The 25,911-nt window shown below is 40.0% G+C and overlaps 1 protein-coding gene across 8 annotated transcripts in view; it reads right to left on the minus strand.

Annotated features, from left to right (window-relative positions):
* The window catches only part of epha3 (eph receptor A3), a 102,251-nt gene that overhangs the window by 26,660 nt on the left and 49,680 nt on the right, over positions 1–25,911 (minus strand). For 6 of the 8 annotated variants that reach the window (XM_031281707.2, XM_031281711.2, XM_031281705.2 and 3 more), the window contains 8 exons: positions 20,024–20,179; positions 16,404–16,763; positions 11,735–11,859; positions 6,156–6,318; positions 5,737–5,842; positions 5,188–5,252; positions 3,913–4,038; positions 601–786 (listed from right to left, as the gene is read on the minus strand). In XM_031281707.2, coding sequence (XP_031137567.1) covers positions 601–786; positions 3,913–4,038; positions 5,188–5,252; positions 5,737–5,842; positions 6,156–6,318; positions 11,735–11,859; positions 16,404–16,763; positions 20,024–20,179 — 1,287 coding nt within the window. The remainder of the gene's footprint in view (positions 1–600; positions 787–3,912; positions 4,039–5,187; positions 5,253–5,736; positions 5,843–6,155; positions 6,319–11,734; positions 11,860–16,403; positions 16,764–20,023; positions 20,180–25,911) is intronic. The other 2 variants (XM_031281708.2, XM_031281706.2) reach the window with 1 other exon arrangement.

Genomic DNA, 25,911 nt, shown 5'->3' on the forward strand with positions numbered 1-25,911 from the left:
GTTCAGACTCATTATTTCCTTTTTTCTGCAGTCATTCCTTTTTAAAGAGGCCTTCTGTGTGCTAATGATAGTCTTATTAAGAGGCCCAGAGGGGAGCAAGTCAGAGATATGGATTTATGGATTTATGCCTGCTTTGGACACAGGCTTTGATCAGAGCACATTGATCTGCAGAGATTTACACCACGGCAACTCAATAAAACTCCTGCGCTCTTTCACAGAAGTGCCGGCCACTTTAGAGCCATTTGTCAAAGACAATTGCAAATCCGGAATCAGTAAAAAGACTCTTATGAGATGCTACTTCTGTGATGGACTGTGAATACAAATCATGTCTCTGTTCTCTTTTACTCTACCCTATTCAATTTGCATTTCTATTTTATTATATTCTATTCTGTCCTTGTGCTTAAACTGTATTTGTTAAGCATTATTGCCAAGTGTTTCCCAATTGTTATTTAATTTGAAGTAACAATCATGGTTCTAAAAAAATAATATAATTTTACCACCATAATATGAAATCTTGAAAAAATTGGAAAATTGAATCACTTTCCACAAAGTTAACTCCCTTCACTGTGACTTTAAGTCATGAGTCATGGATGCACTTACTGCGTGTTACCACCCCCTCCAGCCTGATGATGTTAGGGTGGTCAAACTGTCCCATGATTGATGCCTCAGCGAGGAAGTCCCGCCTCTGCTTGTCTGTATATCCTCCTTTAAGAGTCTTGATGGCCACACAGATCTCCTTCTTGCTGGGAAGCTTCAAACGACCACTGCACACCTCGCCAAATTCACCTAAAGATAAAAATCATGGAAGATGCAACAAAACAAAATGAAGAGACATGTTTTTTTTTATGTTTTTATCTCAAACATATACAAGTCAGGATTTCACTTATACCAGAAACCCTGCGTATAAACAGTGATCACTATGTAATGCTATAAGTTTGTTTTGTCGTATGATGATACAATGTAAATATATACTTTATATCACTAACAAATGGTCCAATGTTTGGCAAATTCATGAGAAATTAAGTTGTATATGTTAATAAGATAGCTGTGAAGTAATGAAGATTCATATTCTAATTCCCTTTTTTCATCTTGAATTAATTATTTATGGCTCAACAAGGAACTGACTCAATCTGTAGAAAAGCAAATGCTTTAAATTGCCATTTTTCAACCTGGTTCTTACCATCACACAATTAGCCTAATTGTGTTCAGTTAGACTATGGGTCATCTAGCTTTACATGTCACCTCCATTGTAGAGATGGGGGAAACAGTATATCACAGAAAGCAGTGCAACATTTCAAAAAACTTTTTTATGCAAATAATTTTAAACGCTTGTCTTCAAGTCCAACCAAAAGGAAAAATATAAAATTAGCCCCCTGGATTAGCATTTATAGCTAACTACACAGGGATCTACTTCAGATTAGCCCTGTAATTACTTAACTCTGATTAATCAGGAAAGTATGTATTGATCTTGGCGAGAGATAACTGCATTATTATGTGGTACAACCTCTTATTACAGTAATGACACCATGTGTAGTAATAAACTTTGAAACTGATCCACCCCAATCCACAGTCCAAATAACAGCTCAGAGAGCGAAGCAATCTTTCAACTTTCCTTCAGTGTCGTATTAAAACGCAGCGTGACTCAACATCCAGTCTGGGAGAGAACAATTAGCATTCCTTGCTGGTGAGGGGATGTGCGTGGTTACCTTGGCCCATTGCCTGTATGTGTGTAAATGTGTGAGTTTTGTGAGTTTCACCAGGTACTGTAAGCTCTTAGGGCAGTCTGGTCACTTCAAAGGCAGCCAGGCATGTCACAGCTGGTGACGGGCCACGGATTTGGCTGCAGTGTGTGATTGTCTTTTACCCCATAATGTATATGCATATATTGACTGTGAGATGATGTCAGAACTAAGCCACCTTCCAGATCTCTCAGAGTCCAGTACAATCATTTCCCATAGCAGCTCCAGATCAGAGAACATGGGTCAAACCTTGGACTTGAAAGGGTCTGGAAGAACGTAAGCCAGAAAAATTACAACCTGTCTAAATACCAAACGCATGCCTGTTCTTCTGGTCTTCAGCAGTGGATCGACGAGCCAGGCCAAGGCACCTTTTTTATGTGGTCACTCTGAGAAAGAAGTTCTCGGTCTAATAAGGCTTGATTAGGGACACTCCTTTCCTGCTCTCAATAGAGCTAGGTATCCCACTTTGATGTTAAGGTCTGACCAATGTAAGCAGAGCGGAACATGTGTTCTGTCTTTTAACACACAATCACCAATTGGCAAGAAGATCAAAGTCTTGTTAACATGTTTGATGAAGGCAGATGGGGATTGAGGCAGGGATGGAGAAAGAAAAGGTATGGTCTGTATTGTTTAGAGTGCTTATATGGTTTTGCAAAAAATCACACAGGTGGCTGGTTGTTGGACTTCACCTCTGATATGTTTGCGTCTACTACTGCACTGGTTGCTAAAAGTTGATCACATTGGTATTTTTTTTCAAAAACACAGTTTCTCTCAGAAGCAATTAATGTCAAAGCCTCAAGGGAGCTGTGGTTGCTGAATGCTAACAAAATAATCATAACTTTGTCTTAAAGGTATAAATTAACAAACGTGTCATTCTGCGCAGCACGGGACTATCCAAAGAGAGTTTGCCTCAAGTGGCTCCAATCATCTACTGTAACTCATGCAGTTGGTTTGGTTACAATTATGTGGTACTAAGTAGGATATAATACCTCCTGAACATGATTTCACAGTTGCTTTTCAGCATAGATAAAAATAGACCTATTGCACAATGTGATGTTGAACTTCATGTAAGTATGGAGACACACTAAAATAAATATACTTTGCCTCTGCAATGCACTGTGCGCATTAAAAATGTATAGTATACTGTAGTAGCCTTCTTCGGTGTGAACTGAACTGTGTGTGAGGGTATTAGGGTTCAACTGTTATTGTTTTTAGGAGGAAGATAGTGGTATCAATTACATATTATAGTTTTAATACAATATGTCCATTCATGTTTTCCATGAATTGCAATTTGTCTCTCTTCTATATATCTGCAACATTCCTTTAAATGTAAATGTAATTAAACATGCATGTCTCTGTAATTGGACTATAATTCAAGTAAATCATGAAAAGGGATTCCCATAGATCAGTGTATTGATAGATTCTACAATGAATAAAAACACTAATCCTTCATATTAGATGTATACACTGACTGACTTGTCTGTACTACCTCTGATTTCTAATCAATAGGCCACCGCTGTATCATTGTACCACTATAGATATTCACATGCTTTGTGTCTGCTATATACTATAAAAAATGCATTGTGGAGTGTTGCGTAGTCCAGTGTGGAGTCAGGTATTAGACTCACAGGCCATCCTGACAGCTTTACAGTGTGGAGGGCTGGTGGGACTCTGGAGACTGGCCTGCAGTTATGTGCTGTGTGCTTTAGTCTGCATCTATTCTGCCTGCACTCGACATGAATCACAATGCATTACCCTCTCGTCTGCAATCCTGCTTAAGTTATCAGGGAGTACATGAGGAGAGGAGTTTTACTGTTGCAATCATTAGATAGAGTTCAGAATTAGAGCACCAGGCAGTCGCCTGTGGAAAATGTAAAGAATGAAGAGGATGAAGAAGAAAAAAAAGATGAAGGAAGGAAAGAGGGAAGGTAGAAATGAACCAACTGAAGGTGAGCAGAACAACTTCTAATTTCACCATTCCCTGGCAGCAATCGACAACTTTTTCCAAAAAGGTTTTCAGAGAGTAAATGCTAGAAATGAAATAAATTGAATTTGTCATTTTGCAAACAAGCTTTGGTCTTAGTTTGACTTTGCTTGCCTGAAAAAAAAAACATCTGTCTTATCTGTGTATGCAGCAAAGTGTGGTCAAGCATTTTCCTTTGTCTGTTCTCACCTGCTCCCACCACTTTGTCGATGGCGATGCAGGAGGCGTCCAGCTCCTTTGCAAACTCGTGCACAGCCTGGCTCGGGTCCTCATAGGTGTGGGGGTCCACGTAGGTCCTGATACCCGGCAGACGCACTACAGCAGGAAAGAGCAGATTGTGTCAGCTAATGACCGTTTACAAAAATATGTGCCTCCTTGTGTGTGTCCTGTCCCTCGACCAAATGTCCTCTGAACATTTTATTGACTTTGTAAGGACATATCACATAGCTAGCACTCAGCTTTACTATGAAAAACAACATTCAAAAAATTATAGGTGATGACATGTCTATACTGAACACTGGCCAACAAAATAAAACTTTGAAGATGATGTAGGCATCATTGTCTCAGTAATTGAGTTTTGGTGAAGAATTTCCAATCAAACAAAAGCCAGTTAACAGATGCTGCTAAGTTGAAACATCATGACATCTCTATCTCCAAGCCATGATGCACTTTCACTCATCAATTTGCAGCTGATTTGTGATGCACACAAATCAACTAATGAAGAATGACTCAACAGGCTTTGCGAGATATATGTTTTCAAGATAGATTTAAAAAAAAAAAAAGTGAACCTATCCTTTAAGTAATAAAGTTGTACTTTATTAGTCCCTGAGGGGAAATTCATGCTCTACATCTGACCCATCGAAACTATTCATGAAGCAGTGGACAGCCACAGTTAGTTCCTGGGGAGTATGGGGGGCATAAGGGTCAAAGATAAAGGTAGGAGTATCTAATAAATAACACATCTTATATGAATAAAAGAGGGCAAGCAACAAAGAGGGAGCAAGAAAATGGTCCACATCAGAGTAACTTTTTTTTGTCACTGGTCAAAAATGTATTAATGGAAACTTTAAACCCCATAATTAGAGATAGTTTAAAACTTGTGTCTCAGTACTTTCTGTAGCTGGCTAAGAGAACAGTCTGATCGTGTTCCCTATCCAAATGAAGCCTCCAGGATTGGTTTGCAAATGGACCGAGAAACCATCTTCTTAACATGGTCTCAATCCGATTACTGTCTTCTCATATGAGCAAACAAACCAAAGTAAAGGAGAAACCACTTCAAGCTTGGAAATAACTGCTGTAAAACTACCACCGTCGGTAAAGACGCTATGAGATGCTTCCCGATTGTAACTTTTAAATTATCTATAATATACAGTAACTAGCTAGTTGTATTTCTACTGTGTGAATAGTAGAGTGCAGGGAGGATAGTTCGAAACAGGCCTCAGGAAAACAGGGTGCAGTACTTACAGTGGCCATTGCCAAAGTGCAGTCTTTTCTCATCAGGATGTTTGGATTTGCTGTGGCAACAAAACCTGCCAAGCCAAACAGAGAAAGGTCATAAGTAGTGCCACATATCCCAATAAGACTTCACCCGTTGGCCCAACCTGGAGTGTGTGTGTCTGTGTGTGTGTGTGTGTGTGTGTGTGTGTGTGTGTGTGTGTGTGTGTGTGTGTGTGATCCCAGCTCTTATAAACCAAGAGAGGATCAGTAAATCGTATAATGAGCCATGGATTTATACTCTCTCTGAACAGTACTGACTGCCAATCGACAGCCACACACACACACACACACACACACACACACACACACACACACACACACACACACACACACACACACACACACACACAAACATAGAGAAGAAATAGAAGAAAACTAATTTGGTGAAATATCAAAATACATGCTGTCATTTTGAAAAATACATATAAAATCAACTTTCAGGTAGATAGAGCAAAATGATTGCTGTGATTGGAAGAGTAAACAGTGAGAATCAAGTCCAGAGACTGGCGGACAGACCTGCCAATCAGGACGTAGAGCAGCACAGTGAGCAAGATGATGGCCACGGCAGAGGAAATGGCGATCAGAACAACCTGGCTGCTCTCACTGGAGATGGAGAAGGCTGCTGAAAAACAGGGAGCAACAGGAAATGAGCAGTATTCAACTTTATTTTATAACAATTGATAATAATTGATCCTGGGGGAAATTTAGGAAAATAAAATACAAACATCAATTATCTTTCAGTCACTACTTTACACTACAGCTTCTGAAACCCAGGATAAAAAAATGGCATGCATACTTGTGTGGTTATCAAAAAGAATGGCACCATAATCTCGCTATTCATTATCAGTTAATGGCCTTTTGGCCTTGTGTCTCACCATATTTTCAACAACAGCAGCAAAATAATTACTATAAAACTTGTATTCTGCTGAACTTACAGTCAGGGCTGGTCTCAAACTGGAAACTGGGGCTGCTGGCTCCATATCCTGCAGCTGTGCGCGCTCTGATCTGCAGCAGGTAGGCGGTGTTGGGCTTCAGACCATTCAGAGTCACATTACAACCCCGAGCACGAAGGATGGTGTAGCTGGTCTCCTGCTCCTCCTGTAAGACAAGGTGGACAAAGGAAGAGAAGGACAGAGAAAGGAATTCAATATTTGTGTGACAGTTCTTTTTCTTCTTTTTAGAAAAATACTACAATTTAGTCTTGGTTGAAACTATTAATGAATACAATATACATATACAAAATGTACAATACAACCCAGAATGCATTATGTGCATGTACACGAATGTACACACACATCCCAGACAGCTTTCTTCCCAATCTGATGAATTATGTCCTTCTTATTTTATGACTTCTCTCCTACTGATCTCCACTGATAAAACAACATGAGGATTTACACACCCGGGCTGCATTAGGCACATTGTTTCCAGATGTGGAAAAAAGAAAAACGGTGGAGTAAAGATGAGAGGACAGGAGGTAGATAAGGAAGAGAAAAGATAGAAAGTAGCCATTTTTATTTTGGCTCTGTGCAGTGATATTTCCACATTTAGGATAAAAAAGAAGACTCAATTCAATAGTGTTATTTTATGTTTATTTATAGTTTTTTTGCACGGTAGTATGTTCCATCAAAATGTGATTGATGAAACAAAAAAACATTCTATTTCAGAACAGTTTTAGATTCAACCCATTTACTACTGTGCACCAAACATTTTATAAGTAAACCATAACATGCATAAAGCAAGGTACGGTGTATGAAATTCTAATCTATCATTTAGTTTGGGGTATTTTGTTTTATTGTACTCTTATGCGTGTGACAATATTTAAGAAAACATATGTTATTAAGTGTGATTAAACTGCATTTAAAAAAACAAAGATTTCATAAAAAAAAATCCCATGAATGTGAAAGTACAAAATAAAAATGCAACTTTACATTACACGAGGCAGCCTGTCACTATCAGAACAGGGAAGCGTAACATAATTCAATCAACAAAAATAGATTTTACACCAAATACTGTGTTTCTCTGTCTGTGCCTCATAGTGTGTTTGAAGTGTCCAGGGTGAAAATCGCTGAGCCAATCCATGCTGCAGAAAGGCTTGCAATCACAATATTATAGAAGCAATTTGATGCTATGAAACAAACTGCTAAATAAGGGGAAAATAGGACATGGCCGATCTTAAATCTTAATGACAACCTATTAGAGATGGCTTCAACAATCCTGAAAACGAGCTACATGTTTTGCAACATAGCCAAGCTCATAAAAATCACCCAAGGCCGAATCGTGTTGAGGCACAGTCAAATCCTCATTTTATAGACCCAGTTATAAAGAGTAACTCATTGGTACAGGCAAAGCAATGTCCAAAAGGAACTTCAGGCCCATTACTGAAGTGGATCAGAGTTTTATGGGGCACAAAGCTTTTCAAACTGCTATATGTGTGAGGAGGTAACTGATACACCAGACCTGCACTGGGACAACTCTTCATCACAACTATAAATCTACTCGCAGCTTGTCACCGTTCCGCTTTCAGGACAGCATGTGATCTGCTGAAAATCACACACAGGTGTGGCACAGGCACATTTTTGTGTGTGTGTATATATGTGTGTGTGTGTGTGTGTGTGTGTGTGTGTGTGTTTTGTGAGAGAGAGAGATAAAGAGAAACTCAGGTCTGACACCTCTCTTTTATGCACACTGCAGCCAGACAAGCTGTGTGATTGTGAACTATCCACTTGTGTGTGTCTGTGTGTGCGTCTCTCACCAGAACACTGATAGAATTTAATATGGCCTCTGTGCTGCGTTCTGCTTTGACAATCTAAACAAAGCTGTAGCAAATTATAACTTGTATGACACACACACACACACACACACACACACACATAGATGCAAACTCATACAGAACCCAAAACAGGAGATGTACAGCAGAAATCTTGTAAATACAGTGTTTCAGCCAGCATTCCTTCCATCTAAGACTAAATAAACAGCCCAAATTAAAGTGGATTTGAAGCTCTCTATCTGCTCTTTAGATTACAGTGATAAAACATGCAAAAACAATCAGCAATGTGTATTTCCACAAATTCTATTTTCACAAAGTGCACTTGAAAATGCCTTATCGGCCATTGTGTGCCCTTAGCCGGTTAAAGCGACAGTAAGATCACGCATTTAGCCTGTGATTTCCAAAAATGAAACACCTCTCTTCTTCTGGGAAGTTTTCTGGTTGGGAATTCCCAAGAATATCACCAAACATTCCCTTAGAATTCCCATATGTAGGATACATAATTCGGGAACAGCCCTCACACTTTGGAAACTTGGGGTCTCTGGTTTCACGACCGTGTGACACAGTGGTATGTGTTGGCGGAAAGAGTAGTGCGGCGAAGACAGGGGCAAAGACTGGTTAGGTGGAGTCCATTCAAAATAATGAGCTGCAAGGGTTTCCTTGGTATGAACCACGTCAGTTACTAATGTCATGAAACTCTTCCTAACCTTTTTTAAAATGTGTTATTTATTACTAATTTTATGTCATAAAAGCAATAGAAAGGCATTACTTAGCAGGACTGCATGAAACATGTACTACTATTGTCACTGTATTACTTAATATTATTCCTACAGTAACTCATATTTGTCATCAGAATTGTGTTTATATATCTTGGCTTTATCCAAGTCTGCCTTAGGTAAAATCTATCATACCATATAGTTGCATCTATTTTGTTGTAGCTACTCAACAGTGAGTTAATGGCATTCTTGTCATTTGGTATCAGTGTAATGTACTGTAGGGACTGTCAGTGCATCAGTTCATTGTTTTTTCCTTATAAATGTAACTTTGTTTTAAGCTAAAAGTCTAGCAGTGCAAATGTGATAATTCAGTTGTTCCTGAAAAAGTATATATTCCATGTAACTTTGGAAACAACAGATGTCATGTAGGTAATTTATGCTACTAGAGCCTCCAATGACTCAACATCATTTATGTGCTACAGTTAATGATCTATTGGATGCACATGGTAGATTATTAAGTCCATGTTTCCATCAGTTAGCAGCAAATGTTGCACAAAACGTTACTTTAAATGCGAGAATTCCAATCAGCACTTTGGATTTACAGATGAAATGACTTGTGACGATTAATATTTGTGTTCTGCCTCACATAGAGGTCCCACTAGAAAAGCCCTAAACTATACAAATGAAATACAGTCTTGTTTGATTTTTAAACCCTACAAAGAAAACATAACTATAATGACTTTCCGTGTCGGCCATTGGTTTGACCTCAGAAATCTATTGGTCCATCAAGTAATTCATCTAGTATACAGATGTGTTTTTGCTTTGAATGATGTTGTGTGGTTGTTGGCGAAATGTTCACTTTTTTACATTAAGAGAAGCTAGAGTCATCAGTAAATTGCTATTGGATTACATGATAATGTACACTGTATATGTCTGTTTTAAACTTGTGTAAATAAAGACAGAGAAAACCACAAACACAGAAATCTGTACATCTTCTTGCTAAAAGCTCTCTTTTAATCTCTCTCGGCCTGTTTTTGTATTCTGTTTCCCCATCCTGTTTATGTGTACATGCAATTATAGCTGCGTGAGTCTGAGTATGTGTGTCTCTAAAAGCCTCTCTTTATGTCTCATAAGTGAGTCATGGTGTGGTCTTGGTGTGGGGAATTGGTGCTCCAACTCTTGTTCTCCTATGGCCTTGATCCTAGGCATGCTAGAGGCCCTCAGCGTGCCACACGAAAAGGCCTCTATCCTGGGTTGTTATGGGGGTCTCCCACGGTTGTCCCAGTTCGCTCTTTTGAATGGAAGGTGGTTTGAAATCTCTGGGTATGTATGGCTGCTGTGGAGATTCCTCTGGGAACTTGTGTGTGCGTTTGTATGTCCTGCCCTGAGTGTCTCCAGTAATTCCTGAGAGACGTGTGTGATTAACAGGGATCAGCACAAAGGCCAAGAGTTTTTCATTACAAATGCTGTCACACAGATCTTCCTAAGACTCCACCCTTTCATTCTTTCCCCTATCTTCTTTTAATGAATATGCATCTGTAAAGCTTGAACATCTCAGAATTAGACCTGCAGTGAGCTCTGACCCATTAACTTTTCCTCTCGCTCTTTTCCGTTTTAACATCTTAGGTAAGGATGGCTGAGCAAGGAACAGAGTTTAGAGAGGAAACAGCTTCTGTCGGCCTACTAATCAAGAGATTAGGGGCCACTGTTGGCATTCAAGCAAACTGTGATCTGGGACACACACACACACACACACACACACACACACACACACACACACATGCACGCTGAATCTGTGTGATTAAACTTGCATCCACGGCTAATTTCACCATCAAATGTCAACCATAGCACAGCATTGGTGCTGAAAGCCAGTGTAATTCGTTCTGCACTAATTTCCCTCATAGAGGAATGAGCGACCCCACAGACGCATTTACTGTCTGCCATAAAACTTGTCTCCATTAGGGAGAGAAGAGGAGAGGAGGGCAGGATGAGAAATAGGGGGAGAGATGAAAAAAGGAGATGAGAGATAAACATGCAAGGGGAGGTGGAGAGGAGTATAAAGCAGAAGAAGGAAGACAGAAAGACAAACAACTAGAAGAAGAGAGGATAGATGTAAAGTAGTGGAGGAGAGAGGTGGGGTGGTGAGAGGAGAAGAAATGAGAGAAGGGATGAGAGGACACAGGACGAGAAATAAAGTTTTTGGCTTGTTATAGTAGGAGATGCTGGGCAACATCAGTTTCATGCCAAAGATTTGAACCCTAACCCCAAACTTTCCTCTGTGTATATGGAAAACGGGATTTAAAATTTAAAAACTATCTATCAATGGGATTTTTTGTATGACTTTCGACTCCAACAGCAGCTGTAAAACTGTAAATACATTTGGGTGTTTGTGACCCCAAAATTACTCTTTTTATTATCAGGAGTTCATCTATTAGATAAAAGTCTATTTTTCACATTCATGTGTGTGATGAGCCAACAGGAAGTCAGCTGGCATGGCCAGAAGAAGTCTCAAACGTGCATGCCCTCAACCAGCATGCTTGGAGAAGGACTCTGGTGAGCATGCTCTATGGGCCCAAAAACGCAGACGCATGAGGAAACCGCCAAGATTTGTTGAACGCGTGCGCCCAGTGAGAAATTTTCATAGGAAAGAAAGGTTTGCCAGCTTTGAACTCTTTATCCAGTTTTCTTTGATACATCAATGGGTGAAAGAGCTAACCTGGCTCTGTCTAAAGGTAACAAAATCCACCCACTAGCAATTCTAAAGCTAACTAACATGGGTTACTTAGTGAGCTTTAGAGTTGCTTATAGTGTTAACTGTCAATAGTATACATTATATGCTGGCGGGAGTCTTATATTTAGTAGACAGATAACACAGTGGTATCCATCTTCTCATCAAACTCTTGGCAAGAATGCCAAAAAAAGTGTATTTCCCAAAATGTTGAACTATGCCTTTAAGAATTTCAGTTAATGATGCTGCCTTGCTCAAAGGCACATGAGGTAAAGCATTAACAGTAATATATTTTACACCAACCTTTTCGTAGTATTTGATCTCATAGTCGAGGATAATGCCGTTGGGTCTCTCTGGCTGCTGCCAGGACAGGGAGACACTGTTTCGAGATGTCTTCTCCTTTCTGATCACTGTTACTTGGGAGGGTGCTGGGTAGAAGACATAGACAGACACAAGAGTGAAGGAGAGAGAGTGAGTTCCTTCAAAGTGAGGTTCAATGGAAGTTCAGTCCCCCGGTGTTGCATCCTGGCAATTGTCTATGGTTCCTGTTAGCCTAATTCAGTTTGCTGCCCAGTGGGGCCGCATTAAAGGCTGTGGCCCAGGGTTGGTGGGTGAAACGAGACAATTTACACTAATGCAAACACTGGCTTGTGAATCTATGCAAAGACACAGGCTCAAAGACATAGTACTCACATCTGCAATTCACCTCTGTGAGGGTGATGGAGTAGATAGTGCTTAGGTCAGTTGATTAAGCTTTAACTCATCAATAACAAAACTTTATGCATTTTACTATTTAAATGAAATTGGCATAAATCAATCTATTAGAGTTATGTACTGTTTTTAATACTGGTAGTGGCAGCATAAAAAGGTGTGTCTGTGTAAGAAACCTTTACAGATTAAACCATATGTTTAATCTGTACAGGTTACTTGTGTAGGTTACTTGTGTTATAACTCAAGCAAGTATCAAGTGACAGAGTAAAAGCTTTGAAATGTATGATTCTGGGAGGAATCACTGAGTCAATTCATCAAATTAGTTAATATGTTAAGTGTCTCTGGAGCTGGTGAGAATGTCAAACTCCCATTCAATCATTTATTAAATTTGGTTCCTGCTTATATTGCAGTAAAATACAATGCAGTATGACCATGCAACACTGCTTTGTCCTTTTTGTAGCATCTATTGTTCCTCTGCATTTCTCTGAAACCTGTTTTAATTTGAAACCGTATAAGCCATCTCTTCCCCTTTATCTCACTGCTTTCCCTGTCCCTTATGGTATGGCGCTTTCTCCCTCACCAATCTTCCTCGCCAATCCTTCACCCATGCATCGCCTTGCCTCGGGGAGTTCACATGGTCCCAATGTACTAACTCAGCACATCGCTCCCTCTATCAAGCCCTGCACCCCTCCCTCATTCTTTCTGTCTCTCTCTTCACTCCCTTTCTCATTTCCCTTTTTTACTGCTCTCTAATTGCCAGGCAGCTCCGGGGCCAGCCCGGCATCGGAGGCATCGACTTTTAATTTTATTAGACCACAGGAAAAAACATGTTTGTCTTTGAAATGTTCGAGCCTTTCTTGATTGTGATTATATAGCAGTGTTTCTGTGTGTGTGTGTGTGTGTGTGTGTGTGTGTGTGTGTGTGTGTGTGTGCGTCTATCCGTGTCTAACCTTGCGTGTATTTCCGCAGGAAGTTATTTTTTCTCCTGTAATGAATCCAGATGAAGAGAATCTGTTTCTATACCTCCTGCTCCTCCACTCCTCCTCTCCCTCTGGTTCTGATAGCGGGTGAGGCTGTGCTTTTTATTGGCTCTGTGGTTTATGGTGGTAATGATTTACTGTGTCTGGGTCGCTTGGAGGCAGCTTCAAGTTCCTCCTTCTCCTTGCTTCCCTCTCTCTCTCTCTCTCTCTCTCTCTCTCTCTCTATATATCTATCTCTCTGCATGTCTATTGCCAAGCACTTAATTTCACTCTCTGTTTCTGTCTGTGGTATAGCTGTAAAACTGAAACAACATACCAGGCCCATAATGGCCTTAAAAACTGGCCTTCAGAGTCATTCACCTGTAATGCGCTGGACATGACACAACTGTTGGAAGACATCTATTTGTACAACACTGGTAGATTATTGGAAGTAGTTTATTGGTAGTAACACTATAATTCAATTGAAAGAGATGCTGTCCAATGGACCACACTTGCCTAATCATCTGTTCTCTCTCTTTCTGCATTCCCGTCTTCTAATCACACCATGTTGTTTGTACATTCTCTTGGTCTGCACAGCTATTACTCTTTACCACCTTCAAATTTTACAAAGATGAAATATTGAAGCAATGTTTTTCTGTGTTTCAATTTGGTCACCAACCACGTCATCATATCACCAAACAGGTGAAGAAGTGATTGGCCCAGGCATGTATGTCCCTGTGTTTTCTCCTGTCAGACTGCCAAGTTCAGGTGCAGTTCAGACTGTTGATATTAGACTACTGTAAATGTGGATCACAGTTACTCTGTTGTTAGCATAGCTATGACAATGAGTGGAGGGCAGAGGAGCAGGAAGGAGGAGAGCTATCTGACAGCACCTTGACAGCACAGCCAGGACACACAGCTCCTTCCCAGGGAAACACTTAATCCAGCTTTTAACAGCATTGACATCTGTACGTGTGTGTGTGTGTGTGTGTGTGTGTGTGTGTGTGTGTGTGTGTGTGTTTATGTGAGAGAAAGTGTATAGACGGGTGCGGCTAGTGCACTGACATCGCTAATCCTTGCGAACTCTCAAGGCTGATGGAGAGTGTGCAGCTGCAGGCTGAGATATTTGTTCGAGAGGGAGAGGAGTGTGGGTGTGTAGTATAGGGAGGGTGGGGTATGGTGGTAAGGTGTGTGTTTTTGTGCTTCTATCTTCTCTAGTCAACGATTAATCTCTTCTGAAAATTGCTCAAACATTAAAGATGTTTTTTAATATCCAGAGCATGCACAGCCCTCTTTGTGATGATAAGTCCTCTTCAAATCTTATAAATATGCCAATCGCAGAGAGAATCCCCCTGAATAACCACACAGATTACAATGGTTACTAATAACAGACTCCAAAGCGTTGCTAAACGTTTTTGTCTTTTTCATATGGATTGTCTTTACTTCAAATGTGTAGCTTTTAATCCCTTTTGCCCTTTCCCCTCATACCAATATGATTTGAGGCCTGACTTATCTCCAGCCTAGACACATATGCACGTACTGTATGTGAACAAACACACACACACACACACACACACACACACACACACACACACACACACACACACACACACACACACACACACACACACACACACACACACACACACACACACACACACACACACACACACACACACACACACACACACACACACACACACAAAATCTATATTTACCTCTCATCCCTGCCCTGTCACTTTAAAGAGGTCATGCCTGGACCTTGTCACTTTTAATACAGCCAAAGTGTGACAACACAGAGCACTGCAGACATCTGTCTGTGTATTGTGGTACAAACAACCTTCCACATTTGCATATTTATCACACTGACAGATCTTCTCAGAGAGTTGACATATATATGATTGAGTATATCCATCCTTACAGTGAGTGCATGTTTGCCCTTGAGTCTTTCTCATAGAAGTGAAAGCTATATGGGGTATGATCATCATTGTACCTACTAATCACAGAAAGAAACATCTTCTTAATTATGCCTTGCCTTGATTAACAACAATGTGACATGTCCTGAGTGATTCACTGATTGTACCTGATTATAGCCAAAGCAGCCCCAGTAACCTGTAAATCAAAGCAACTCTTATGTTCTTGAAATAAAGCCGGTACAAGGAGGTGCCATGTCTGCATTCAAATCAAAACAAACAAAGGGCATGAAGCAAAGCGCTCGACGACATTCCTACTCCGACCACTCTGTTTAAATCCACAGCTCTTGCCATCTGCCTATCATCAACAATGTGATGGAGTGTCTGACCTCGCTGTATGACAACTTATGAGGGAACTCCCATCTGTTCACTCTGCTCAAAAACCCCCTTCTAAGTGCTAAATCACCTCCCAAGTTTTGGCGCAAAAAAAGCCCTACAGAGATTAGAGGAAACACATTAAAAAAGAGAATAGCAGGGTTTGGGTTGGGTTTGGAAAGTGACAGGTAGAAATAAAGGATCCAGATGAAGAGAGAGATAAGGATTGACAGGAAAACAGAAAAAAACTAACACTGAAATGCTGACACAAAACATTACCAAACACAAAGGTAAACTGTGTAAGTGAACAGTTAATAGAGCGAGAAAAAAAATAATGGATGTACTATAGCCAGACCTTTGTGCATTCCTTACTAGAGTCAGAGATTTCTGAGGTTTGGCTCCTTCAACTGCAGTTAGATTTATTTTACTCTTGGAATTTCACAACACCACTTCCCTTTGCCATCTTATTCATCTAAGGACTTGATGCGTGGAGAAATATTTGTATAAAAGATTGATGGGAGTTTTAGGTACCCATCCTCACATTAAGAGTGTCTGTTGAAAGGATGAGGTATATATATATATTTTTTTATTTTATTTTTTTTGCGAAGGAGGAAGACATTCGATCCCGGTCGTTAAACAAGAGAATAGCGGCCTGGGATCGCCTTGTAAATGTCCAGGGCTGATGGTTGGAGTGCATATGTTCGGAGCACATAAACTATAGGCTAGTGTATTATATGATAAGGGTATTTAGAAGGAGAGGGAGAAAGGAGGTGCAGTATAGAGAAAGGTATTTGCATATTATCCATGGTTAGGTAGCTATATTCCTTTTTTATTTATACACTTGGGGTTTTACCCACAGTAAAATTTAAAATACCCTTTCCTTATGCATTAGTACTACTGGTGTAGTGGTTGATTGAAAAGAAAAGCTGGGCTTTGATAATATGTGGTGTAGAGTCTGTCTGATTATCTGAGTGCATTCCCCTATCCATCTATCCATCTGTTCTGACATCTTACCAGCTTGGTTGGTAGTAATGGTGACAGCAGCATACTGCCTCATCTTGGGTGCTTGCGATGACACACCGTTCAGCGCTTCAATCTCAAAGGTGTAGTTAGTGTGGGCTAGCAGATTTCCCACCGTCACTGTGGTGTTTTGGAGGCCCGTGGCTCTTGGCAGAAAGTGAACATTGCTCCTGCAAGGCTCACAGCGCAGGTTGCCACCGTTACTGCCATTAGCCGCTCCACCACGGCAGCGTTTGCACAGGACAGTGAAGGTGATGTCCCTGCGCCCGCCAGCGTCCTCCGGCCAGCTCCAGTCCAGGATGACCGACGTCTCATTGATGGAAGAGATCACATTTCGAGGAGCTGTAGGGGGTCCTGGTAGGAAAAGGAGGAGGAGGTTATTAGATAAATAGGATGAGAGAAATGTTTGAATTGGGTAGGAATAAGGTGGAAAGAAAAGTAATAGGTAGAAAGGTGAGAGAAGAAAGGGAAGTGAGCAAAGAAAGGAGAGGGGTAAATATTATTTACTTCAAGCAGCAAGCTGACATTAGATGGAATTAGATTTAGCAGCAGAGTCATCTGGCAAGTACGATGCACACAACTTCAAGAATTGAATGAAGACTTTTCTAAACTTTAAACTAATGGGATTATTCAAACAAAAAAAAATTCTCTAAAACATTGTGATGGATGAATTTGTGTGTATTAAAGGTTTGCTGTTTTTTCGGGAAGTGAGTTTTCCAGGAGGAAACTTAATGGGGTCTTTACGTGCAAACATAGTGTACATACTTAGAAATCTTTACTCAAGAAATCTGTAATGAATGCTACACAATGCATAGACAACCTCTGTAGTTGTAGTTTAATATGGTAATATCAGGGTTGAGTTAATATGAGTCTGTGTATGTATGACAGAATGTATGTTTTCCTCTCTTTTTGGATTAATAAAAGAAGAAAAGGGCAAGACACAGCCTTTTCCACAAAAAAAGGACTGTCAAACTGAGATTGACATATAAAAGTAAAAACATACGTATTACAAACAGATCTCACTGAATGTTTCCAGATTGTGCTATGACTATAATTACATGAAGAACAAAACAAAACTGCCAAATAACTATGATGAGAAGTTGCAGGAAGAGGGGGAAGTGGGCTTAGTGGATTGTGTCTTGAGATAAAGTGTTTTGTTTGGTTGGTTTGACTTGACAAGAGTTTACTTCACTCCCAAACTATGCATCACTCCTGTCTGGTAATCTGCATTACAGTCTTTGACTGTGTTTGTGTAAGAGAGAAATCAGAAGAAAAATACACCAAATGCTTTGGTGTTAGTACAGAAAATCAGAACATGACATCAGGGTATCTGCAAGTCTCACAAATCTAAAGACTTCTTAAGATATATTTGATGTTGTAAAAACTCAAACATGAATCTGAAGTTTAAGAGCAGTTTTGCAGAATCATCTGTCACAAGCAGTTTCTAAATGAAAACTTAATGAAATAAGTTTAATACAATTAGGACACACTGAAGGGGTGAACTATGTTATAGGCTATTACATTAGGCCATTAAGAGTTAGCAGTACCAAACGTATGATAAAAGAATGTATGGTTTTGTATAATGGTATTTCAATGTCTCCTCCCCAGCCTCAACAGAAATCCTCAAATGAAAAAGAATTTGACATCCTGTTACTATCATCAGAATGAAATTTCAGTACAAACAGGAGTGCATCTCACAATAATTGTGCAATATTTCTCAACCATTGAGATCAGTGCTAACATTCAAGGGGCTCTCAGCCAATTCTAGTCAAGCAATAAACACCAAATCATTTGTCAAGATCTACTGTCAAAACTATCACTCCTTTCACTAACACAGTCAAACCCTCCACAAGAGAAAACAGCGTATTAATGGATACTGCCATCAACAGTATCCATATTAAAAATGTATATATCACCCTACTCTGGGTATTCTTAAAGTACAGTAAGACTGTATTTCTTCGTTACTAATCTGACCCTGACAGTCCTCTGGCTCACCTTTACAGCTTACTCCCCTGACCACATGAAATTCTTGGACCTGTTATTCATACAAGATATGACTTGCACAGGCATGCATATGTACACATGCAGGCAATCATACACTAATTCCAAATGTCAAAATAATAAATTGACATCAAGATTAACATGTGATGTTAATTATGGTGTATAAGAACTGAGGACGTATGCTTAATCTCCAGTCCCTCACAAAGAAACGTATGTATTGGCAATTCTCTTTAGCCTCTTTCCAGCCTAATACTTTTCACTGCAGATCACTACTTTTTGAAAAAAAAGTGATTTCACCATGTCTTTCAGCAAGTTACAGCGATGGTGATGGTCAGCAAGGCAAACTCACACTTTATGTGCTAATTTGGAGGAGGTGCTGTGGGATGTAGGGGGGGATACATTGATGCATTTTTAATAGGTGGAACTGAATTCTTAGGAGTAGACATACAATACTTGATACGCTATTACGACAGCTGTAACACAAATGTCCCATGTTGAATACAGCAGGAAATACCATACAGTTGACAGTATTTTGTTGTAGATTTAAAAAATTTTAGAGTTTAGTGTCCTTATTTTCCTGACAACATTTTCAAATTTCTAGAGTCAATTATAGACAACCTCTATCCCACCGCTAACAGTATAATCATGATCATTATCTTCTAAAAACGTATCTATTCATTTGCAGCCCTTGTGTCGCTCAATCTGTCCCAATGAGGTGAAATTTGCCTAGTTGACAAGATGGCGTTGAGATAATCACAACAGGGACCTGCCGTGACTGTCTTTCTAATTAGGATTCTGTCTATGGCTGTGGGCGTCGAATTGTATTTTCTACTGTTCTCCACACGGTGCAAGATTATTTTTTTTTCTTCCTAGCCCATTTAGTAACGGATGTATCCATAACCTGACATCAGGGAATGCAGTGATTTATAGTTTTATGGGGAATGCATTTTAGAAGGCTCGCAGGAGGCATCTGCATCTGCAATCCATTTGCTTCACAGGGAGACAAAAGAGAATCATGCAGGGAGTGGAAAAGGTGATAAAGAGTTCTTGGGCAACCATGGCTTTGGTGACCTTTAAGTAATAAGAAATGTTAACACTCTTTGTCTGTTAGTAAGCTATTCTTACTCATGAATTGATAAATGATCCTTAACTGAATTATGTGTACGAATCAAACTATAAATTAGATTCTGCTAACTAGAAAAATACACTGTAAACACTGTTAGACTGTTTACATAAGAATCAGTACAAGCCTCTGGATTAAAGTTGCATTTATACAGAGTGTACGCAATATATTTCTCAAAAAAGAGTCAGTGTAAAAAGCATCTGAAAGCATGTTCACCATTATAGGACACTTAAACTCATTGACAGCAAAATTAATGGGTTGCCGCATCTCTTCAAGGCAAGGTTAAGACAGGTTTCATTGCATGTTTTATGGGCTAATGAGAACAGTCCTCCCACACCACATTGGAGGGCTTCTCCTGCCGGATACCTGATATAGAAATAACATGAGTAGCTAGGGAAAAGGGAGGAACCTGCATGACATCAGGATGCCACTGACCCCTCATCAAATAGCCCCAAATGTTGAGCTAACTGTAATATAAAAGCACACTTACGTGTACAGGCCATGGACGCAGGGTCTCCCTCAGCACGGAAGTAGTTTTTCTCACAGCCACAGTGCAGCGACCCCTCATGGTGGGAGAAACTATGAGGCGGACACTTTGAACACTCCATATTTCCGAGCGTAGACTTGTAGAAGCCCGCCCTGCACACTGGTGACAAAAGAACACAGACAGATGCATGAGCGTCATGCTGAACCAGCACATCAATAGCTATCTAATAGCTGCATTCTTCGCCGGAGCACCTACAACAAGTAAGAAATGAAAGATGGGGATTATTTAATGCACTCACACACACACACACACACACACACACAAACAAATGTCAAGACACTGTGAAAAGAGTGAATGTAAAGCTGCTGTTAATGTAACAAGAACCCATTGACTGCTGGTAAAAAAAAAACAATAATTCTCTGAAATGTCTTTGTCTTTATTTCTCGCTCTCTTCATCTCTCAAAAGGCATAACATGAATAATGCAAATTGTCCCCTCAGATAAAAGGACTGTTCTCTTTAAATATCTGTGGTGTTAAATCTGCACTCAGCAGCTCTTTTAACTCCTACTCACCACAAATCTGTTGCAATCTGTGCAAGTAGGGTGACACTCCACCTGTGCAAAGTGTATTGCATGTGTAAGTGCATGTGTGTTTGTGTGTCTGTGTAGGAAGAAACATCAAACATAACTTTCCTTTAAGTTTTTTTTTTTTCCTTTCTCTATCAATTTAGTTCCACCGTGCTCTTGTATTCTCTTTTCTTCTCTTCTATCACAGGTTGTCATCTTATCTACACTTGATGACGGTATACAAAGCATTGAAGCCTACAAAAAGCCTATCTCCATGATGGTAAATGTCCATTTTACTGCCCATAGACAGCAGGGTTTAACATCAACAGTACTATACTTCCAAGCACTTGAGGTATTTCTACTGCCAGTACACATTAACTGCAATACACAGACAAAAAAAGCTTCTCTCTCTCCCTCTCTCTCTCTCTCTCTCTCTCTCTCTCTCTCTCTCTCTCTCTCTCTCTCTCTCTCTCTTTCCCTCTCTCTCTCTCTCTCTCTCTCTCTCTCTCTCTCTCTCTCCCACACACACATGTACACATTCACACACACTAGATTAAAAAAATGGCTAGCACCAATAGCAGCGAGCCAGCAGAATGTGTGGGCTCAGCAGAACAGGTCTGACAGATCCCAGTGGTGGACAACACACTTCTGCAAAAGCCAACACTGCTGATACTACTGCCATATCCATCACTGACACTGGCACACCAAGGTCCCATGCTGCACTAAACACTCCTCTACCTCCCCTTTACAGTATATTTGTGTGTGTGTGTGTGTGTGTGTGTGTGTGTGTGTGTGTGTGTGTGTGTGTGTGTGTGTGTGTGTGTGTGTGAGAGAGAGAGAGTAATGGAATGTGAAGCGGGTATAAACAGCCCAATATAATCCTACTGCTGGAATGACAACCACAACACTTGCTGACACACACAAAACAGACCACCCTGATTGGAGGACAAACCAGGAAATTAGACGTGACAGCCATCAACCCCTAGCCAATCAGGTAACAGAAGCAGCAAGATAAGCGCTGGGTCAGCAGAAATGCCCAAGGAATATAAAACAGAAGTGTGGACAAACAGACAAAAGTTAGAATGAATTAATCTCATAAAAGTGGCAGACTGAGATGCAATCCATTAATCCATAAACAACCTTTGACAGAGCACACATGCCCCCAACGGTTCACCTCTGGATAACACCAAAGATCCCTTCACTATATGCATTGGACAGTTAAACTACTGGGCTCAAGTCCAACTGGGTCTGTTTCCATTTAGTTACCGTATGTAGCTACTTCTCCTGACATCGGTCTTACTGCGGATTAGAAACTAATCAATTATGGAGATATTAATATTCACAGGGAAAGCTGTTGGCAAGATTTCTTTTAGAACACGTCGTCCTGTGCAATGGTGTGGCTCACTGATTAAATTATAATAGTTTTTGGACAACAATGGAGGTATATAGTACAGAGGAATGTGCTCTATATTTCTTTAGCTACACGAAAAATAATTCTTAGAAGGATAGATGTTTTAATATTAAAGAAAAAATAGAATATCACCAGACATAGCCTATTCTTTAAGCATGGCACAGACATCTTACTAGACTTGTACGCATGACTCTTGCAGATCAACACTCCACCAACTATGAAAAACAGCCTCGATTCCACTTGAAAGATAAAATTATATGGGGACTTTTCAGTGCGTAACACAGCCGTGAAACTTATTAGGAACAGAGAGGATCCCATAAACTTTCAATGTAAAAATCAATAACCAAAGCTGCACTTACGGTATGAGGTTTTCATATGACAGTATAGTGATATGTTGTATTTCCTTGACCACAAACCCTAAAAATATTTTTATAACAGTTGGAAAAGGATAATAAAGGCCCTGTTTCTTCCCTGTGTGTGTCTGCCAGGATAAAAAGCAGCTCTGACAGAGGCTGATGGTAAAATCAGATTCAGCACGCAGGAGGTTAACTACTCATCTAGAGGAGAACCGAGTTGTGTTACTGACATTCACCAGCAATGTGTAGGGGTGGATAGTATGATAATGTGTGTGTGTGTGTGTGTGTGTGTGTGTGTGTGTGTGTGTGTGTGTGTGTGTGTGTCTGTGCGCGTGCCCCAGTAGAGGAAACACAGCACCTCTTTAGATGACAGATGTGTGATTAATTAAGGTGTGTGTGTGTGTGTGTGTGTGTGTGTGTGTGTGTGCGTGCGCATGCGTGCGCATGTGTGCAAATAACCCAGAGACACACACATTTCACAAGAGCATCATTGCCTTGACAAATGGAGAGAAAATGAAATCTTTGCCAAAGACAAAGATATGAAGGTTATCCCCGCTGAATCATCTTTTATTTATTTTCAAATCAGTAACAGCAACAGGAACAGCATGTATGACTGTATCACTGTATCCCTGTAAGTAGTCCTTTGTTATACACTCACACACATCTCTCTCTGAAACACACAAACATGCATTCAAGTAAAACTCTTGCAAATACTCACACACTCACCAACCTAACACAATGTCTTGCTACGTTCTACATAATGACAGCTGAAACACGATCTGTTTATTCACTTTCAAAGAGCAGTGCACACATTTAAACACACACACACACACACACACACACACACACACTCACAGTGCACATGTGCACACATACAGCTGCAGCAGCCACATGATATGGTGGTTGTAAAATAACTGGGGCTGCAATTTGCTCAATCAATAGTCTAGATCATTGGACACCCTCATCAATAATTAACATGGCTGCTAGATTGGTCTAGTGGTCACATACATGCAGCCCCTCCTTTTTTACTACATGTTAGTTGAAAACCTGACCTGACCTTGGTGAGACCAGATTTTGTTACTATGCATCTTTTGAATGAGAGCGATTTCAAAAGATTTCGAGAGAACATATGTCATTTATTGTCTAAATTGGTGATTCTAATGCAAAGATATTTCACAATTGTATTGTGGGGTATTGGGTAAGTTGGGAGCTATAAAGCTCAGTAATGCAAAAATGTTTAACATCCACGGACACTGTGTGAATAAATGACAGCTTTAGAATCACAAATCCATTTCATAATTATAACCTCATTAGAAACATTGATAAGCCTTTAATAGAATATACCGTAACCATCATGTGACCAAAGATTACACCCAACATGTTACTTCTCACATGAATTGTGTCCTCTTGTCCTCACTGGTTACTAGTTAATTGATTGGTGTCACACGGGGAAAGTGGGAAAGTCTTCCCTTGACTCCTGTCTTTGTGTCAGCCTAACCCGAGGCTTTGCTCTCCATCTCTCGCTCTTTCTCTCTCTCGCATACTTCAAGGTTTCGTCTAGCTGCAGCCGAAGCAAACCCCAACAATTGATTCCCTGTTTCCATACCACCTCCGCCTCTTTTCTTTTTCAATCCAACAAGACCCCAATGACTTTTACTCCCTCTCTCCTCCCTTTCTATCTTCCTCCGTCTCCACCTCCCCTTCATCCTGCCCACCCTCCTCCAGTTCTTTTCTGTGGCTTTTCCCTTCTCTTTCTTTTGCTCCATCCTTCGTTCCTTAATTAGAATAGCTCTCTTTGAAATGGAAAAGTTATTTACTTTGACAGCTTAGGCATTTGGCTCGTGGTCTTATCCGGAGCCATTTGTAATGTTACTGGAAACATGGCAACAGTAAACATCTCACCCCCTGCCATGAAATCCCCCTTTGGGCCAACCAGTAACAAGCTACAGAAATCTGGAAAAGGTCAAAGTATTTTTATGAAACCATGGTATATTTTGGTGGGGAATGTTCACTGCCTGACAATTGTGTCATTGTTTAAAAATAATGCATCATGAAACAGGCACATTTTTGACAAATGAGAAAGTACCTGTACATAAAAATGCAAGCATAGAGCTACATTTTCAACAATGCAGTTATGATGACTATATTACATTCACCGTTACATCAGTGGAGAGTTTAAGTGTTGAATGCCGTATCAAGGATTTATGGCATATTTTCAAATTTTCAAAGAAATTTGGCAGCTACAATACATAAATATTGTAATCTGCATTACCTTTCTAAATCCTGGAATACTTAAAGTGCTCATATTATGCTCATTTTCAGGTTCATAATTGTATTTAGAGGTTATATCAGAATAGGTTTACATGGTTTAATTTTCAAAAACCACCATATATTTGTTGTACTGTACATTGCTGCAGCTCCTCTTTTCCCCCTGTGTGTTGAGCTCTCTGTTTTAGCTACAGAGTGAGGCATCTCACTTCTGCTCCATCTTTGTTGGGAGTCGCACATGCGCAGTAGCTAGGTAAGGACTACTACCCAGTCAGAAGCAGATTATGAGGGCGTGCCATGCTAGCAGCTAGGTGAGCATTATAACGTGTGTTACAAGGTGACGCACGTTCGTCACGGAAGTAAAGGCTGGACTACAATAGAGCTGTTTGGAGCATTTTGTGAACAGTGTTTTCTGTTGGAGATGGTAAGTCCCTTTGGGGTGGACTTTGGGCTTTTTCACTTTGTAAACCTATAACGTGCACAAAAAAGATATATAACACAATAAAGGAAAGGGAAAAAGCCAAAAAGCATATAATGAGCACTTTAACCATGAGCTAGCTTTAATAACAAGCACATATATCACAGAAAAACAATAGACTGAAAGCTCCAGTTCTCTCTTACAGACAAAGTGACAAAGCCATGTATTATGCTGAATTACAATCAATTTGTCCGTAACCCAATAAAATGAACTCTTTTTTGTCAGAAATATAAATGAAAGCAATCATCAAAATTGATAGGTTGTATCTTGGGGTAAATTGCTCAGCATTCCATCTCTCTTATGTTCAATTATTGTGTCATTTGCCATAATAATCACATTGGGAACATATTGCAGTTTATTCATATGTCAGTATGGTGAATCAATGTGCTGTTGCTTGCCAGTGTGAGCAAAAAAGTGATTCTGTACATCTGCAAGGTTTCCAAAGCCAGTATCCATCAAGTAGAGGACACAGTAACTGTCCAAACTAAACCTTTTAAGTAATTCTGATGAGAGCTGCCAAAGCTAATCAGAATATAACAAAATGCCTGTAATGGGCTCTCAGCTCTTAAGGTCGTAATTGATGATCATTTTACATTGTGCAGTCCTTTGCTGGCACAGCATGAGTTAGGGGAATGATCAGGTGGGATATAGCAGCAACATTAGCAGTATTTAGCGGTTTATTTGTTGATTTGTTAGAGATCAGTATGTCTGTACAATTCGCAGTAACTGTTCAAATCCATCAGTCCGAGCTGGAATATTATGAAATGGGCACGCTCCGTAAATCGAGTGTATATGATGAAGGGACATTTTTT

The sequence above is a fragment of the Sander lucioperca genome, chromosome 8 (assembly GCF_008315115.2).
Source record: "Sander lucioperca isolate FBNREF2018 chromosome 8, SLUC_FBN_1.2, whole genome shotgun sequence".
Classification (NCBI taxonomy): domain Eukaryota; kingdom Metazoa; phylum Chordata; class Actinopteri; order Perciformes; family Percidae; genus Sander; species Sander lucioperca.